Source organism: Bombina bombina, chromosome 9, assembly GCF_027579735.1.
Source record: "Bombina bombina isolate aBomBom1 chromosome 9, aBomBom1.pri, whole genome shotgun sequence".
Classification (NCBI taxonomy): domain Eukaryota; kingdom Metazoa; phylum Chordata; class Amphibia; order Anura; family Bombinatoridae; genus Bombina; species Bombina bombina.
The window spans coordinates 153,599,072-153,616,254 of NC_069507.1; the positions used below are offsets into that span (position 1 = coordinate 153,599,072).

The following is a 17,183-nucleotide window of genomic DNA, read 5'->3' on the forward strand; positions in this document are numbered from 1 at the left end:
GTTAGGGTTAGACTTAGCTTTAGGGGTTAATACATTTATTAGAATAGCGGTGAGCTCCGGTCGGCAGATTAGGGGTTAATAATTGAAGTTAGGTGTCGGCGATGTTAGGGAGGGCAGATTAGGGGGTTAATACTATTTATGATAGGGTTAGTGAGGCGGGTTAGGGGTTAATAACTTTATTATAGTAGCGCTCAGGTCCGCTCGGCAGATTAGGGGTTAATAAGTGTAGGCAGGTGTCGGCGACGTTGAGGGGGGCAGATTAGGGGTTAATAAATATAATATAGGGGTCGGCGGTGTTAGGGGTAGCAGATTAGGGGTACATAGGGATAACGTAGGTGGCGGCGATTTGCGGTCGGAAGATTAGGGGTTAATTATTTTAAGTAGCTGGCGGCGACGTTGTGGGGGGCAGGTTAGGGGTTAATAAATGTAATACAGGGGTCGGCGGGGTTAGGGGCAGCAGATTAGGGGTACATAAGTATAACGTAGGTGGCGGTCGGCAGATTAGGGGTTAAAAATTTTAATCGAGTGGCGGCGATGTGGGGGGAGCTCGGTTTAGGGGTACATAGGTAGTTTATGGGTGTTAGTGTACTTTAGGGTACAGTAGTTAAGAGCTTTATAAACCGGCGTTAGCCAGAAAGCTCTTAACTCCTGCTATTTTCAGGCGGATGGAGTTTTGTCGTTAGAGCTCTAACGCTCACTTCAGAAACGACTCTAAATACCGGCGTTAGAAAGATCCCATTGAAAATATAGGATACGCAAATGGCGTAGGGGGATCTGCGGTATGGAAAAGTTGCGGCTGAAAAGTGAGCGTTAGACCCTTTAATCACTGACTCCAAATACCAGCGGGCGGCCAAAACCAGCGTTAGGAGCCTCTAACGCTGGTTTTGATGGCTACCGCCGAACTCCAAATCTAGGCCTGTGTAAATAAATACCACTACACCACTAAAAATGGCGCATGTGCATTCTGTTGGCTCAACATAATCAGGGGCTTGTCTTCAATTTGTCCAGGGCTACTTTCAATTTCCAGTCTGGCTCTGTTTGTAGTCAAGGACATTGTTTTGTTGGGGTGTTCATAGCTCTTTAAATCCTAGACTTCACATGGATACAAGCTAAATTTAATTCCTATGGCATGGAGAGTCCACAACGTCATTCCAATTACTAGTGGGATTTTCAACTCCCGGCCAGCAGGAAGAGGCAAAGAGCATCCCAGCAAAGCTGTTAAATGTAACCTCCCTTACCCATAATCCCCAGTTATTCTGTTTGCCTCTGTCAATGGAGGATGTGCGAAGACTGTGTCTGAAGATATTAATCCTTTTATGGGTACTTTTCCCTGCAAGCAAGGATTGGGGTCTAGCTGTGTCCACGTCAATCTCTTTAGTAAGAGTATAGTAGAATGAAAATGTCCACAGCTCTCCAATGCTAGAAAGTTTCTTTATTAGGACAAAATAGCGACGTTTCGAGGCTAATGCCTCTTAATCATGCATAGGCTATTACAAACTTATCACACCTTATATACCTGTTGGTTTGGCGCCACAGGGCCCACAACCTGTTAAAAATAGTGACACCTGCTGGTGTTCTATTGTATTACATTAAAAAAGCATTTATACACAATTATATACACATGCTTATAGAAATTGAATGATTTACTGATGTAACAAGGCAAAGTTGTATCTTTTAAAGAAAATCACATGGTTAATATTAAACCATTTGGATAGTACCCTTATCCTAATGAAAAAGATTGATTCATGAGATGTAAGCAAGCAGGTTTATAGCAATAATGGATTTCTATTATGTACTGATCCAATATTAAACAAAGATAAAAGTTTAATTCTTAATTTATCTTATGAAAATTATTTTATTAAATTATATTGGATAAGAGTATGTCTGATTTAATATTGCTGTTAATGAAACTATATTGAAACCCATAAAGTGTAACCTTTATTTAAACATGCTGTAGCATACTTAAAGGTAAACTGACAGATCTAGTTCTCTATTTAGGCCTCTAGGGGCCAATGTTTCTAGTTTATGAATCCACCATGATTCTTTCTGCTTTAATAAAGTTTCCCTATCTTGGCCACTTCTCTGGGGTTTTATCTGATCAATCACTTGCCATCTCATTTGACTGATATTGTGGCCTTTTTCTATGAAATGACTAGATACTGGGGCCTCTTTGTTTTTACAGCGTATATTTGAGCGATGTTGGCTCATCCTATCTTTTACTTTACGGGTGGTCTCTCCCAAATAAACCAGAGAACATGGACACTTAATCAAGTATACAACGTGTGTAGTGTCACACGTATAGAAACCTCTGATATCATATCTTGTACCATTATGGGGATGATGAAAAAATTTGCCTTTAATTATAGAGCTACAGCTCATGCAATTTAAGCATGGATATGTGCCATAGTTTTTACTACCTATATGGGTTTGGATACTCCCTCTGCTTGGACCCACATCAGATTTTACCAAGTGATCTCTCAAATTTTTTACACGTCTGTGGGCCATTAGGGGAGGATTTTTGAAGATAGGTATTTTGTCATTACAGTCACTAAGTATATGCCAATGTTTTCTTATGCTTTTAGTAATTTCTTTACTATAGTGACTGTACTGAGAAACAAAGACCATCCTGTTCTCTTTTTGTTTAGTGGTGTTAATCTTATTTTGTGGCTTTAATACCTCATATTTCTTTTCTTCAATTAACCTAGCCGGATAGCCTCTTTCAATAAACTTATGTGCCATCTCATCTATACGTTGATTACATTTCTGTGTGTTACTCACTATTCTTTTTACACGAAGAAGCTGGCTCTTGGGTAGAGATTCTACCAGAGGTCTTGGGTGAAAGCTGTCAAATCTAAGTAAGTAAGTAAGGTATAGTTTCATTAACAGCAATATTAAATCAGACATACTCTTATCCAATATAATTTAATAAAATAATTTTCATAAGATAAATTAAGAATTAAACTTTTATCTTTGTTTAATATTGGATCAGTACATAATAGAAATCCATTATTGCTATAAACCTGCTTGCTTACATCTCATGAATCAATCTTTTTCATTAGGATAAGGGTACTATCCAAATGGTTTAATATTAACCATGTGATTTTCTTTAAAAGATACAACTTTGCCTTGTTACATCAGTAAATCATTCAATTTCTATAAGCATGTGTATATAATTGTGTATAAATGCTTTTTTAATGTAATACAATAGAACACCAGCAGGTGTCACTATTTTTAACAGGTTGTGGGCCCTGTGGCGCCAAACCAACAGGTATATAAGGTGTGATAAGTTTGTAATAGCCTATGCATGATTAAGAGGCATTAGCCTCGAAACGTCGCTATTTTGTCCTAATAAAGAAACTTTCTAGCATTGGAGAGCTGTGGACATTTTCATTCTACTATATTCATTTTGGTGAAGTGGCAGTTCACCTGTCTTCACGAGCACTCCTGTCCTCTAGTGCTGTTCCACATTGAACTCTTTAGTAAGAGTAGTGGTGGCTTTTAGCAGTTAGAAGGCGGCGAGGTGGTCTTTGCTTTACTTCTAACACTTTTGCTACCCCTCTGTAGAAAGCCAGGGTTTGTTACTCTGTTCTTTCTTTTTACAACAGGTCCCTGACAGAGAGGATTACCGGTCACACCTTAGTAGCTGTTGTCTGCCCGGCAGCTGGATCTAGGTAAGTACTCCTCTAGGTACTGAAGGACAGCATTTTTTAGGTTAACCCTCAACTGGATCGATTTTGGGACAATAAATTATCCTAATTGTTAAGGGTAATGGTTTTGGGCAGCTTTATTACCACTATTGTGTTTGAAATAAAAAAGTGAACCTATTATGTGTTTGAAATGAAACTAACACTGAAGGGGTTAATGCCCTCTATGGAGCAGGAGATCAATTGGCTGAGGAAGAGTAGAATAAGGGATTATTATTTTTACTTTATTTGCAACTTGGGCTATAACAGTAGTTGAGATTTAGTTTTGAAAAAATAAAGTAGAGGGCGCTATCTCTACTCTAGCTAAAATAACTACCATTCCTATAGAGGATGGTTGTTCTTTTAAGGATCCAATGGATAAGAAGCTAGAAGCTTACTTAAAAAAGATGTACATACATCAAGGATTACAGTGGCAACCTGCGGCATCGCCACGGTTGCGGGAGCAGCATCTTATTGGTGCGATGCCTTGTCTGATCTGATTTCAGAACAAACTACAGTAGAGGAGATCCAAGATAGAATCAAAGCTCTTAAACCAGCCAATACCTTTACCTGTGATGCAAACATGCAGGTAATTAGACTGGGAGCTAAGATGTTCAGCATCACTGTTCTAGCTCGCAGAGCTCTGTGGTTAAAATTTTGGTTGGCTGATGTTTCTTCAAAGGCCAAGCTTTTTGCTTTACCTTATAAGGGTAAGACTTTGTGCCTGGTCTGGCGGAGATTATTTCAGAGATTACGGGTGGAAAGGGATCTTTCCTACCTCAGTACTAGAAGAATAGTTGACAGGCTTCTAATTTTCCTTCCTTTCACAACTTTAAAGGTCAGAAGTCCTCTTCCAAACCAGACCAATCCAGGTCCACTTGGAAATCCAACCAGCCCTCGAACAAGGGAAAACAAAACAAAAAGCCTTCCGCTGACTCTAAATCAGCATGAAGGTTCCGCCCCCGATCTGATTTTGGTTCAGGTGGGGACAGACTTTCTCTTTTCTAACAGGCTTGGATACGCAATGTCCCAGATCCATGGGCTGTGGACATTGTATCCCAGGGTTACAAAATAGGATTCAAGTCTTGCCCTCAAAGGGGCAGATTTCTCCTGTCAAGACTATCCTCAAACCAGGTAAAGAGGGAGGCCTTCTTAAATTGCGTAAAGGACCTATCCTCCCTGGGAGTTATTGTACTAGTCCCTCTAGAGGAACAAGGTCTAGGATTCTATTCAAATCTATTTGTAGTTCCCAAAAAGGAGGGAACTTTTCGTCCCATCCTACATCTAAAGTGCCTCAACAAATTCCTCAGGGTTCTGTCCTTGAAAATGGAAACGATTTGTTCCATTTTTCCATTGGTTCAGGAAGGTTTAATGATGACCATAGACCTGAAGGACGCGTATTTACATGTTACCATTCACAGGGATCATTACCAGTTTCCAAGGTTTGCCTTTCTGGACAAGTATTTCCAGTTTATTGCACTTCAGTTTAGTCTTGCCTTATCCAGACGACATCTTGGTTCAGGCGTCAACTTTTCAACTAGCAAAATCTCATACAGAGATGTTGTTGTCTTTTCTACGTTCCCACGGGGGGAAGGTGAATCTGGAAAAGAGTTCTTTAGTTCCAACTATAAGAGTGTGTTTCCTAGGGACAATCATAGATTGACGGACGTCAGAAAATCCAAACTTTTTGCCTTTCCCACCAGTCTGCGCGGGGGGGGGGGGGGGTTCCGGAGTTGGATCTGATGGTGCCAAGCTTCCAAAGTACGGGTTAAGGTCAAGAGATCCTCAGGCCGCCTTGATAGATGCTCTGGCGGTTCCTTGGGATTTCAGTCTAGCAAACCTGTTTCCTCTGTTTGCTCTCCTTCCACGAGTCATTGCTTGTATCAAGCAGGAAAGAGCATCTGTGATTTTTAATAGTTCCTACCTGGCCTCGCAGGATCTGGTTTGCGGATCTGGTGAAGGTGTCATCTCTTCCACCTTGGAGGTTACCTCTGAGGAAGGACCTTCTAATTCAGGGTCCATTCCTCCTTCCAAATCTAGATTCTCTGAAGCTGACTGCTTGTAGATTAAACGCCTAGTTCTGTCTAGACGAGTTTTGTTTGTTTTTTTTGGTGTAAAGCTAAAGGTTTTTCTTGGAGTCAGGTGAGGATTCCACAAATTGTATCTTTTCTTCAGGATGGCCTGGAGAAAGGTTTGACAGTCAGTACTCTGAAAGGTCAGATTTCTGCTCTGTCTATCCTTTTGCAGAAACGTCTGGCAGAATACCAGATGTTCAAGCTTTTGTTCAGGCTCATGGCAGAATCAGGCCTGTGTTTAAACCTGTTGCTCCTCCTTGGAGCCTTAACCTAGTTCTTAAAGTTTTGCAGCAGGCTCCATTTGAGCCGATCCATGTTGTTGATATAAAATTGTTATCTTGGAAAGTTTTGTTTCTCCTTGCTATTTCTTCCGCTCGCAGAGTTTCTGAGCTTTTAGCTCTGCAGTGTGATTCCCGTACCTTGTTTTTCATGCAGATAAGGTGGTCCTTCGTACTAAATTGGGGTTTCTCCCTAAGGTGATATTGGATCTAAAAATTAATCAGTACATTTTTGTTCCTTCTTTTTGTCCTAATACTCCTTCTCATAAGGATTTTTTCTCTTGTAAGGTGTATCCAGTCCACGGATCATCCATTACTTGTGGGATATTCTCCTTCCCAACAGGAAGCTGCAAGAGGATCACCCACAGCAGAGCTGTCTATATAGCTCCTCCCCTAACTGCCACCTACCAGTCATTCTCTTGCAGCTCTCGACAAGATAGGAAGTAGCTAGAGAGATGTGGTGAATTTATGTAGTTTATATTCAATCAAAAAGTTTATTATTTTCAAATGGTACCGGAGTTGTACTGTTTTAGCCTCAGGCAGAAAGTTGAAGAAGAGTCTGCCTGTGGTTTTTGATGATCTTAGCAGGTTGTAACTAAGATCCATTGCTGTTCTCACACATAACTGAAGAGATGAGGTAACTTCAGCTGGGGGAATGGCGTGCAGGGTCTCCTGCTATGAGGTATGTGCAGTTTAAATTTTTCTAGAGAAATGAATATGCTAGAAAATGCTGTTAATACCGGATTTATTTAAGGTAAGCCTGATTACAGTGATTTAATAACGACTAGAATCATGCTTGCTGTTAAAGGTAATATTCTTATTACTTTCTCACATTACTGAAAATAGATAACGTTTGCTGGAAGTGTTTAAACGTTTTTTTCTACATATTGGTGATAAAACTTTATTGGGGCCCAGTTTTTTCCACATGGCTGGCTAGATTTTGCCTAGGGATAGTTTTTTTATGGCCCTCTCACTGTGAGTACAGGTTGGGAGGGGCCTAATTTCAGGCCTAAATCGTGCAGTAGTTTTTGCAGCTTGAGACTTCCAGCTTCCCTAGGAGTCCCCTGAACACTTAGGACCTCTACAAAGGGTTTTTGTGCCTTCAAAAGTCATTGTATGAGCAGGTAGGGTCACAGCAGAGCTGTGGCAGTTTGTTGTGACTGTTAAAAAAACGTTTATATCGTTTTTTTGATCCGGTTTTGAAACTAAGGGGTTAATCATCCATTTGCAAGTGGGTGCAATGCTCTGTTAGTCTATTATACACACTGTAAAAAATTTGTAAGATTTACTGCTTTTTATCACTGTTTTTCAATTTCTGACAAAATTTATTTCTCTTAAAGGCACAGTAACGTTTTTATTTTTTGCTTGTTTACATTTATCAAAGTGTTTTCCAAGCTTGCTGGTCTCATTGCTAGTCTGTTTAAACATGTCGGACATAGAGGAAACTCCTTGTTCATTATGTTTAGAAGCCATTGTGGAACCCCCTCTTAGAATGTGTACCAAATGTACTGATTTTACTTTACGTTATAAAGATCATATTCTGTCTTTAAAAGATTTATCACCAGAGGAAATTGACAAGGGGGAAGTTATGCCGACTAACTCGCCCAACGTGTCAGAACCTTTGACTCCCGCTCAAGGGGCGCCAAGTACATCTAGCGCGCCCATGGCGTTTACTTTACAAGACATGGCGGCAGTTATGGATCATACCCTTACAGCGGTATTGTCCAAACTACCAGGGTTACAAGGAAAGCGAGACAGCTCTGGGTCTAGAAAAAATACAGAGCTCTCTGACGCTTTAGTAGCTATGTCTGATATCCCCTCACAATATGCAGAAGCTGAGGCAGGAGAGCTTCTTTCTGTGGGTGTTTTTTTCTGACTCAGGGAAGATGCTTCAACCTGATTCTGATATGTCTACATTTAAATTTAAGCTTGAACACCTCCGTGTGTTGCTCAGGGAGGTTTTAGCTACTCTGGATGACTGTGACACCATTATAGTGCCAGAGAAATTGTGTAGATTGGATAAATACTATGCAGTGCCTGTTTACACTGATGTTTTTCCAATACCTAAAAGGTTTTCAGAAATTATTACTAAGGAATGGGGTAGACCAGGTGTACCGTTCTCTCCCCCTCCTATTTTTAAGAAAATGTTTCCAATAGATGCCGCTACACAGGACTTATGGCAAACGGTCCCTAAGGTGGAGGGAGCAGTTTCTACTCTAGCTAAGCGTACAACTATTCCCGTCGAGGACAGTTGTGCTTTCCTAGATCCAATGGATAAAAAGTTAGAGGGTTACCTTAAGAAAATGTTTATTCAACAAGGTTTTATTCTCCAGCCTCTTGCATGCATTGCCCCGGTCACTGCTGCTGCGGCCTTCTGGTTTGAGTCTCTGGAAGAGGCCTTACAGGTAGAAACTCCATTGGATGATATACTTGACAAGCTTAAAGCGCTTAAGCTAGCCAATTCATTTGTTTCTGACGCTGTTGTTCATTTAACCAAACTAACGGCTAAGAACTCAGGTTTTGCTATACAGGCGCGTAGGGTGCTATGGCTTAAATCCTGGTCAGCTGCCGTTACTTCAAAGTCTAAGCTTCTCAACATTCCCTTCAAGGGGCAGACCCTATTCGGGCCTGGACTGAAGGAGATCATTTCTGATATTACTGGAGGAAAAGGTCATGCCCTTCCTCAGGATAGGTCTAATAAATTAAGGACCAAACAAACTAATTTTCGTGCCTTTCGAAACTTTAAGACGAGCGCGGCATCAACTCCCTCTAATGCAAAACAAGAGGGAAATTTTGCCCAGTCCAAGCCGGTCTGGAGACCTAACCAGGCCTGGAACAAAGGTTCAGCCCCCGATCCAGTAACGGATCTAATAGGGGGCAGACTTTCTCTCTTTGCCCAGGCTTGGACAAGAGATGTCCAGGATCCCTGGGCGTTGGAAATTGTGTTCCAGGGATATCTTCTGGACTTCAAAGCTTCTTCCCCAAAAGGAAGATTTCACCTCTCACAATTATCTGCAGACCAGATAAAGAGAGAGGCATTCTTACATTGTGTTCAAGACCTCCTAGTTATGGGAGTGATCCACCCAGTTCCAAAGGAGGAACAGGGGCAAGGCTTCTATTCAAATCTCTTTGTGGTTCCCAAGAAAGAGGGAACCTTCAGACCAATCTTAGATCTCAAGATCCTAAACAAATTTCTCAGGGTCCCATCTTTCAAGATGGAGACTATTCGAACCATCCTACCTATGATCCAGGAGGGTCAATACATGACTACCGTGGACTTAAAGGATGCTTATCTTCACATTCTGATACACAAAGATCATCATCGGTTTCTCAGGTTCGCCTTCCTAGACAGGCATTACCAGTTTGTGGCTCTTCCCTTTGGGTTAGCTACGGCACCAAGAATCTTTACGAAGGTTCTGGGGTCACTTCTGGCGGTCCTAAGGCCGCGGGGCATAGCAGTAGCCCCTTACTTAGAAGACATTCTGATACAGGCGTCGAATTTCCAAATTGCCAAGTCCCATACGGACATTGTTCTGGCATTCCTGAGGTCTCATGGGTGGAAAGTGAATGAAAAGAAGAGTTCTCTATCCCCTCTCACAAGAGTTTCCTTCCTGGGAACTCTGATAGATTCTGTAGAAATGAAGATTTACCTGACAGAGGCCAGGTTGTCAAAACTTCTAAATTCCTGCCGTGTTCTTTATTCTACTTCTCGCCCTTCAGTGGCTCAGTGTATGGAAGTAATCGGCTTAATGGTAGCGGCAATGGACATAGTGCCGTTTGCCCGCCTACATCTCAGACCGCTGCAACTCTGCATGCTCAGTCAGTGGAATGGGGATTACACAGATTTGTCCCCTCTACTAAATCTGGATCAAGAGACCAGGGATTCTCTTCTCTGGTGGCTATCTCGGGTCCATCTGTCCAAAGGTATGACCTTCTGCAGGCCAGATTGGACAATAGTAACAACAGATGCTAGCCTTCTGGGCTGGGGTGCAGTCTGGAACTCCCTGAAGGCTCAGGGATTGTGGACTCAGGAGGAAGCACTCCTTCTGATAAACATTCTGGAACTAAGAGCGATATTCAATGCTCTTCAGGCTTGGCCTCAGCTAGCTGCGGTCAGGTTAATCAGATTTCAGTCAGACAACATCACGACTGTAGCTTACATCAACCATCAAGGGGGAACAAGGAGTTCCCTAGCAATGTTGGAGGTTTCAAAGATAATCGATGGGCAGAGATTCACTCTTGCCATCTATCAGCTATCCATATCCCAGGAGTAGAGAACTGGGAGGCGGATTTTCTAAGTCGACAGCCTTTTCATCCGGGGGAGTGGGAGCTCCATCCGGAGGTATTTGCACAGTTGATTCAACTTTGGGGCAAACCAGAACTGGATCTCATGGCGTCTTGTCAGATCGCCAAGCTTCCTTGTTACGGTTCCAGGTCCAGGGATCCCAAGGCAGCACTGATAGATGCTCTAGCAGTGCCTTGGTCCTTCAACCTGGCTTATGTGTTTCCACTGTTTCCTCTGCTCCCTCGTCTGATTGCCAAGATCAAACAGGAGAGAGCTTCGGTGATTTTGATAGCACCTGCGTAGCCTCGCAGGACTTGGTATGCAGATCTGGTGGACATGTCATCCTCTCCACCATGGACTCTGCCTCTGAGACAGGACCTTCTACTTCAGGGTCCTTTCAACCATCCAAATCTAATTTTTCTGCGTCTGACTGCTTGGAGATTGAACGCTTGATTTTATCAAAGCGTGGTTTCTCCGAGTCGGTCATTGTTACCTTAATACAGGCGCGAAAGCCTGTCACCAGGAAAATCTATCATAAGATATGGTGTAAATATCTTCATTGGTGTGAATCCAAGGGGTGCTCATGGAGTAAAGTCAGGATTCCTAGGATATTATCTTTTCTCCAAGAAGGATTGGAGAAGGGTTTATCAGCTAGTTCCTTAAAGGGACATATTTCTGCTCTGTTTATTCTTTTGCACAAACGTCTGGCTGAGGTTCCAGATGTTCAGGCGTTTTGTCAGGCTCTGGTTAGAATCAAGCCTGTTTTTAAACCTGTTGCTCCGCCATGGAGTTTAAATTTAGTTCTTAAAGTTCTTCAAGGGGTTCCGTTTGAACCTTTGCATTCCATAGATATTAAGCTCTTATCTTGGAAAGTTCTGTTTTTAGTAGCTATCTCCTCGGCTCGAAGAGTTTCGGAGTTATCTGCTTTACAATGTGATTCCCCTTATCTCATTTTCCATGCAGATAAGGTAGTGTTATGTACCAAACCTGGTTTTCTGCCTAAGGTGGTATCTAATAAAAATATCAATTAGCAGATTGTTGTTCCGTCACTGTGTCCTAATCCTTCTTCAAAGAAGGAACGTCTATTACACAATCTTGACGTGGTTCACGCTTTAAAGTTTTATTTACAAGCTACTAAAGATTTTCGTCAAACATCTGCATTGTTTGTTGTCTACTCTGGACAGAGGAGAGGCCAAAAGTCTTCGGCAACTTCTCTATCTTTTTGGCTAAGAAGTATAATAAGCTTAGCTTATGAGACTGCTGGCCAGCAGCCTCCTGAAAGAATTACAGCTCATTCTACTAGAGCGGTAGCTTCCACATGGGCTTTTAAGAATGAGGCTTCTGTTGAACAGATTTGTAAGGCGGCGACTTGGTCTTCGCTTCATACTTTTTCTAAATTCTATAAATTTGATACTTTTGCTTCTTCGGAGGCTATTTTTGAGAGAAAGGTCTTACAGGCAGTGATGCCTTCCGTTTAAGCGCCTGCCTTGTCCCTCCCTTCATCCGTGTCCTATAGCTTTGGTATTGGTATCCCACAAGTAATGGATGATCCGTGGACTGGATACACCTTACAAGAGAAAACAAAATTTATGCTTACATGATAAATTTATTTCTCTTGTGGTGTATCCAGTCCATGGCCCGCCCTGTCATTTTAAGGCAGGTGTTTTTTATTTTTAAACTACAGTCACCACTGCACCCTATAGTTTCTCCTTTCTCTTGCTTGCCTTCGGTCGAATGACTGGTAGGTGGCAGTTAGGGGAGGAGCTATATAGACAGCTCTGCTGTGGGTGATCCTCTTGCAGCTTCCTGTTGGGAAGGAGAATATCCCACAAGTAATGGATGATCCGTGGACTGGATACACCACAAGAGAAATAAATTCATCAGTAAGCATAAATTTTGTTTTTTTTGCATAACTTGGATGTTGTGCGTGCCCTAAATTTTACTAAAAAAAAAAGCTACTAAGGATTTTCGGCAATCTTTTGTCCTGTTTGTTGTTTTCTCTGGAAAACGTAAGGGTTGGAAGGCCACTTCTACTACTCTTTCCCTCTGGTTAAAAAGTATGATTTGTTTTGCTTATGAGACTGCTGGACAGCAGCCTCCTGAGAGAATTACAACTCATTCCACTAGGGCTGTCAACTCATCTTGGGCTTTCAAAAATGAGGCTTCTGTGGAACAGATTTGCAAGGCGGCAACATGGTCCTCTTTGCATACTTTTTCCAAATTCTACAAATTTGATACTTTTGCCTTGGCTGAGGCTTCTTTTGGGAGAAAGGTTCTTCAAGCGGTTGTGCTTTCTGTTTAGGTCCCCCTGCCTTGTTCTCCCTCCCTGTTTATTCCATGTCCTCTAGCTTGGGTATTGGTTCCCACTAGTAATTGGAATGACGTTGTGGACTCTCCATGCCATAGGAAAGAAAACAAAATTTATGCTTAGCTGATACATTTTTTTCCGGGCATGGAGAGTCCACGGCCCCATCCTCTTTTTAAATTCTAATTCGGCAGTTTTTTTGAGTAAACCTCAGGCACCTTTTTGTCACCTTTGTGTTTCTTCTTTTTCCATTTTTCTTCAGCTGAATGACTGGGGATTATTAAGGGAGGTTACGCTTAACAGCTTTGCTGTGGTGCTCTTTGCCTCCTCCTGCTGGCCGGGAGTTGAATTTCCCACTAGTAATATGGAATAACATTGTGGACTCTCCATGCCCGGAATTTTTTTTATCAGGTAAGCATAAATTTTGTTTTTTGTTATGTGTAAACCTTGTATCTTTAAAATGTCATTTATTGCTTTCTCTTTATTTATTTATTTTTAATTTGTTTTCAGGTAGTGCCACTAACCGTGGTACGTCTGGCACTTCAAATCTCGATGAAATGATGGAGAAGCTATACGCGGAAGACAATAAAAAAGCTAAGATGGAAATAGGAGATATCATTAGAGTTCGAGGTTATATTAAGGTTTTTAGAAACCAGCGAGAAGTTGTGGCTTCGACCTACTGTAAGAAAATCCCACTTGTCTTTATATATAAACTGCAGAAATTAGCAACATATTTAGATATGTCAATTGACCCACAATTATAGACAAGTTTCATTATAAGGTCTTTTTTAGATACACAGAACTCTAAACTTATATTAAAATTGGCTTAAATGAACATGAAACCCAAAATGTTTATTTCATGATTCAGATAGAGAATACAATTTTAAACAACATTCCAAGTTACTTTGTTTATCTAATTTGCTTCATTCTTTAGGTATCCTTTGTTGAAGAAATAACAATGCCCATGCGTGAGACAATCACACAAGGCATCTGTGTGCAGCTACCAATCAGCTGCTACTGAGCCTATTTAGTTATGATTTTCAACAAAGGATATCAAGAGAATGAAGCAAATTAGATAATAGAAGTAAATTGGAAAGTTGTTTAAACTTGCATGTTCTTTCTAATTCATGAAAGAAAAAAATTGGATTTCATGTCCCTTTAAATTTTGAAAATGTTCATATAGTTGTTTGTTTGTTTTTTCTGGTCACATTGTGGATGAATTTATAGCTACGACTGTGAAAGAGATGGAAGGGAGATTACTTGAAGGGACAGTAAACACCATGAGATTTTTATATAAAATATTTAGTTATGCATAACGAAACAAATTTGCAATACAGTTTCATTATATATTTTGCCCACTGCTCAAGGTTAAAAGTACATTCCAGCAAAAATTTAAATCCACATGGATACATTTCCGTTTTGAATAGAAGCTTTTTTGTAATATAGATGTTTTAGCAAAACTGCTTCTTATAAAAGCTATAGCTGTTTCAAAAGTGTATTTAAGTATGCATCGTGCACCAGCATTTTAAACACAGCACTTGATCAGAGAGCCTAAGGTGCTTGTACCATATGGTAAAGACTCAATTTGTTAATTGCTGACATGATACAAGCCCCACTGGCGCTCTGAGCACCTGTAGAATTTAAAATGCTGGTGCTCTAAGAATATCTAGCTGTGCATCACATGCACGTGCAGAGAAAAATGTTAATACTAAAACTTTGATAACTTTTACTAGAAGCATTTTTGCCAATACATGTATATTGCAAATATGTTTCTATTCAAAGCTATAATACATCTATGTGCATTTACATTTTGACTGGAATGTCCCTTTAACCCTGCTACATGTATTTCCATCTAAAGGGGAGGAGAGTCCACGGCTTCATTCATTACTTTTGGGAATAAAGAACCTGGCCACCAGGAGGTGGCAAAGACACCCCAGTCAAAGATTAAATACCTCCCCCACTCCCCTCATCTCCCAGTCATTCTTTGCCTTTTGTCACAGGAGGATGGCAGAGAAGTGCCGAAGATTCGGAGTAGTCTCTTCTGGAGGGTAGTACTCTTCTGAATGGGACTGGAGTTTTAAGTAGTCCTGTCAGCATCTCAGTGAGAGCCTGGGTGAAAGTTAGAGTCCGGAGATACAGGGAGAGTCTTTCTGTGAAACCATCCCGACTCATATTAACAGCTCCACAAGCAATTAGCATTGACGAGTTTCGCTGCCTGCTTTCTGCACTCAAGTCCATGTCAGGAGCAATGCTTTTACCTGTCACACTTGAAAGGCCGTGTTCCTGTTCCACGGCATTGATTTTGGTAAGATTGTTTCATTTTTTTTATACACAATGATAACACAGAAGACAGGGCCACAGTGTGGCGCCTTTTATCTTATGGAATCAAGGGTTAATATTCCTAGTAAGGGGATTATTGAACAGGGGGGTTTATACATAATATTGTTTATTGTGTTATTGCTGTGTGATGTGCGAGGTGTGGCTCTGGCAATGGTGGAACTTCAGGTTGACTTCCGGGAGTATTTACGCGGCAGGTTTTGGCGCGTTTTCTCCTTAATGCAGGGGCAGTCCTGCAAGGCATCCCAGGTGCCCGGTAGTGTTGGTTTCCACTTCCTCTGTTGATCAGCGGCATAGGAGACAAAGCGGTTTCTGTAGTCCGGGTCATAGGAGGTGGTGAGTGCCCCGGTCATTGGATATAAAGGTGCCTGTTTATTCAGCTAGTCTAGTCCATAATAAAATCGCAAGCTATGGAGGACTCTGACGCGTTAGAGGGTACTCCATCTTTAACAAAGTCTCATTCCTGTTTTATTGTGTGGAGGTTCTTGTAGATCAGCCTGCTCAACTATGTTCCACATGCCTTGATAAAGTTGCGAAATCTAAAACCAAAGGGATGTCAAGTACTACTGAGCCGTCCACCTCTGAGGGTTCTCCGTCCTGTTCCGTTCCCTGCTTTCATCTCAGAGTGCACATGCAGCACCCCAGTGTCCAATCATTACTCCTACGGGAGAGATTCGTTGGCATTCAGATTTTGCGGATCAACTGCAAACGGCAGTATCGAAAGTGATCCATGCCTTACCACGTTCTGCTAAGTGCAAGCGTAGGGCGTATCATGGCGGCCCGGCCCAAGGGTTATCTACGCCTATGGAAATATCAGAGGTGTTATACGATGACGAGGCCCACTCCGACTCTTCGGAGGAGTCTCCTTCTGGGTCGGAGTCCATGTCATCTTATCCTCCAGCAGCGGAGGAGCTTGACTTTAGGTTTAGGATGGAGAATTTGCGCTTTTTGCTAAAGCAAGTGCTTGCTACTCTGGAGGTTCCGGAGCTGAGGCTTCCGGAGCAACCTTAGATTCCTAAGCTTGATAAGGTATACGAGGACAGGGTGGTGCCTTCCTGGTTTCTGTTAAGATGGCTAATACTATTAAGAATGAATGGGAGCAATTAGGTTCTTCCTTTTCCCCTTCTTCTTCCCTTCTTCTTCCTTTAAGAAACTGTCCCTAAGGTGGATGGTGCTCTCTCTACACTCGCGAGGCGGACAACTATTCCTCTCGAGGATAGTTCATCATTTTAAAGAGCCCATGGATAAAAAGTTGGAAAACATGTTAAGGAAAATGTTTCAGCACACGGGATTTGTTTTTCAACCGGCAGCGGCCGTTGCCTGTGTGATATGGTCAAGAGGGATACTTCCATCGACGAGATACAGGATAAGATTAAGGTGTTAAAGGTCGCCAATTCTTTCATTTGTGACACCAATATGCAAATTATTCACCTGAATGCAAAGGTTTCAGGATTCTCCGTTTTAGCTCGCAGGGCTCTGTGGCTAAAGTCTTGGTCGGCGGACATGACCTCTAAATCGAAGCTGTTGTCCCTGCCTTTTCAAGGAAAGATTCTGTTCAGTCCAGGATTGGATTCGATCATATCCACGGTTACGGGAGGCAAGGGAGCTTTCCTACCACAGGATAAGAAGGCTAAGCCTAAAGGATCTACTTTTCATCCCTTTTGTGCGGACAAGGCCCAGCGCCAGCAGCCCGCCGCGAAAGCGGATCAGTCCAAGGGAACTTGGAAACCTGCTCAGTCTTGGAACAAGTCCAAGCAGAACAAGAAGCCCGTCGTGTCTAAATCGGCATGAAGGGGCGGCCCCCCCAAAGGGTCTCCGGACCAAGTAGGGGGCAGATTGTCTCTCTTCTCCGAAGCCTGGTTGTAGGACGTTCAGGACCCTTGGATTCTGGAGGTTGTCACCCAGGGTTACAGGATAGGGTTCAGGTCCCATCTTCCCAGGGGCAGATTCTTCCTGTCAAACTTGTCAGAAAAGAGAGAGGCTTTTCTAGAATGTGTGAGGGATCTCTCCTCTCTAGGTGTTATCGTACCAGTACCCCGAACAGAAAGGGGTTTAGGGTACTATTCAAATCTCTTTGGGGTTCCAAAGAAGGAGGGCACGTTCCGCCCGATTCTGGACCTAAAGTGTTTAAACAAGTTTCTATCTGTTCCATCGTTCAAAATGGAAACGATCAGATCTTTTCTGCCCCTAGTTTAAGAGGGACAGTTCATGACGACAATA

General features: G+C 42.1%; 1 protein-coding gene across 1 annotated transcript in view; it reads left to right on the forward strand.

The window, feature by feature from the left end:
• Positions 1–17,183, forward strand: part of STN1 (STN1 subunit of CST complex) — a 343,767-nt gene that overhangs the window by 157,210 nt on the left and 169,374 nt on the right. Inside the window, exon 5 of the mRNA XM_053692435.1 lies at positions 13,137–13,307. Within this exon, the coding sequence (XP_053548410.1) occupies positions 13,137–13,307 (171 nt within the window). The remainder of the gene's footprint in view (positions 1–13,136; positions 13,308–17,183) is intronic.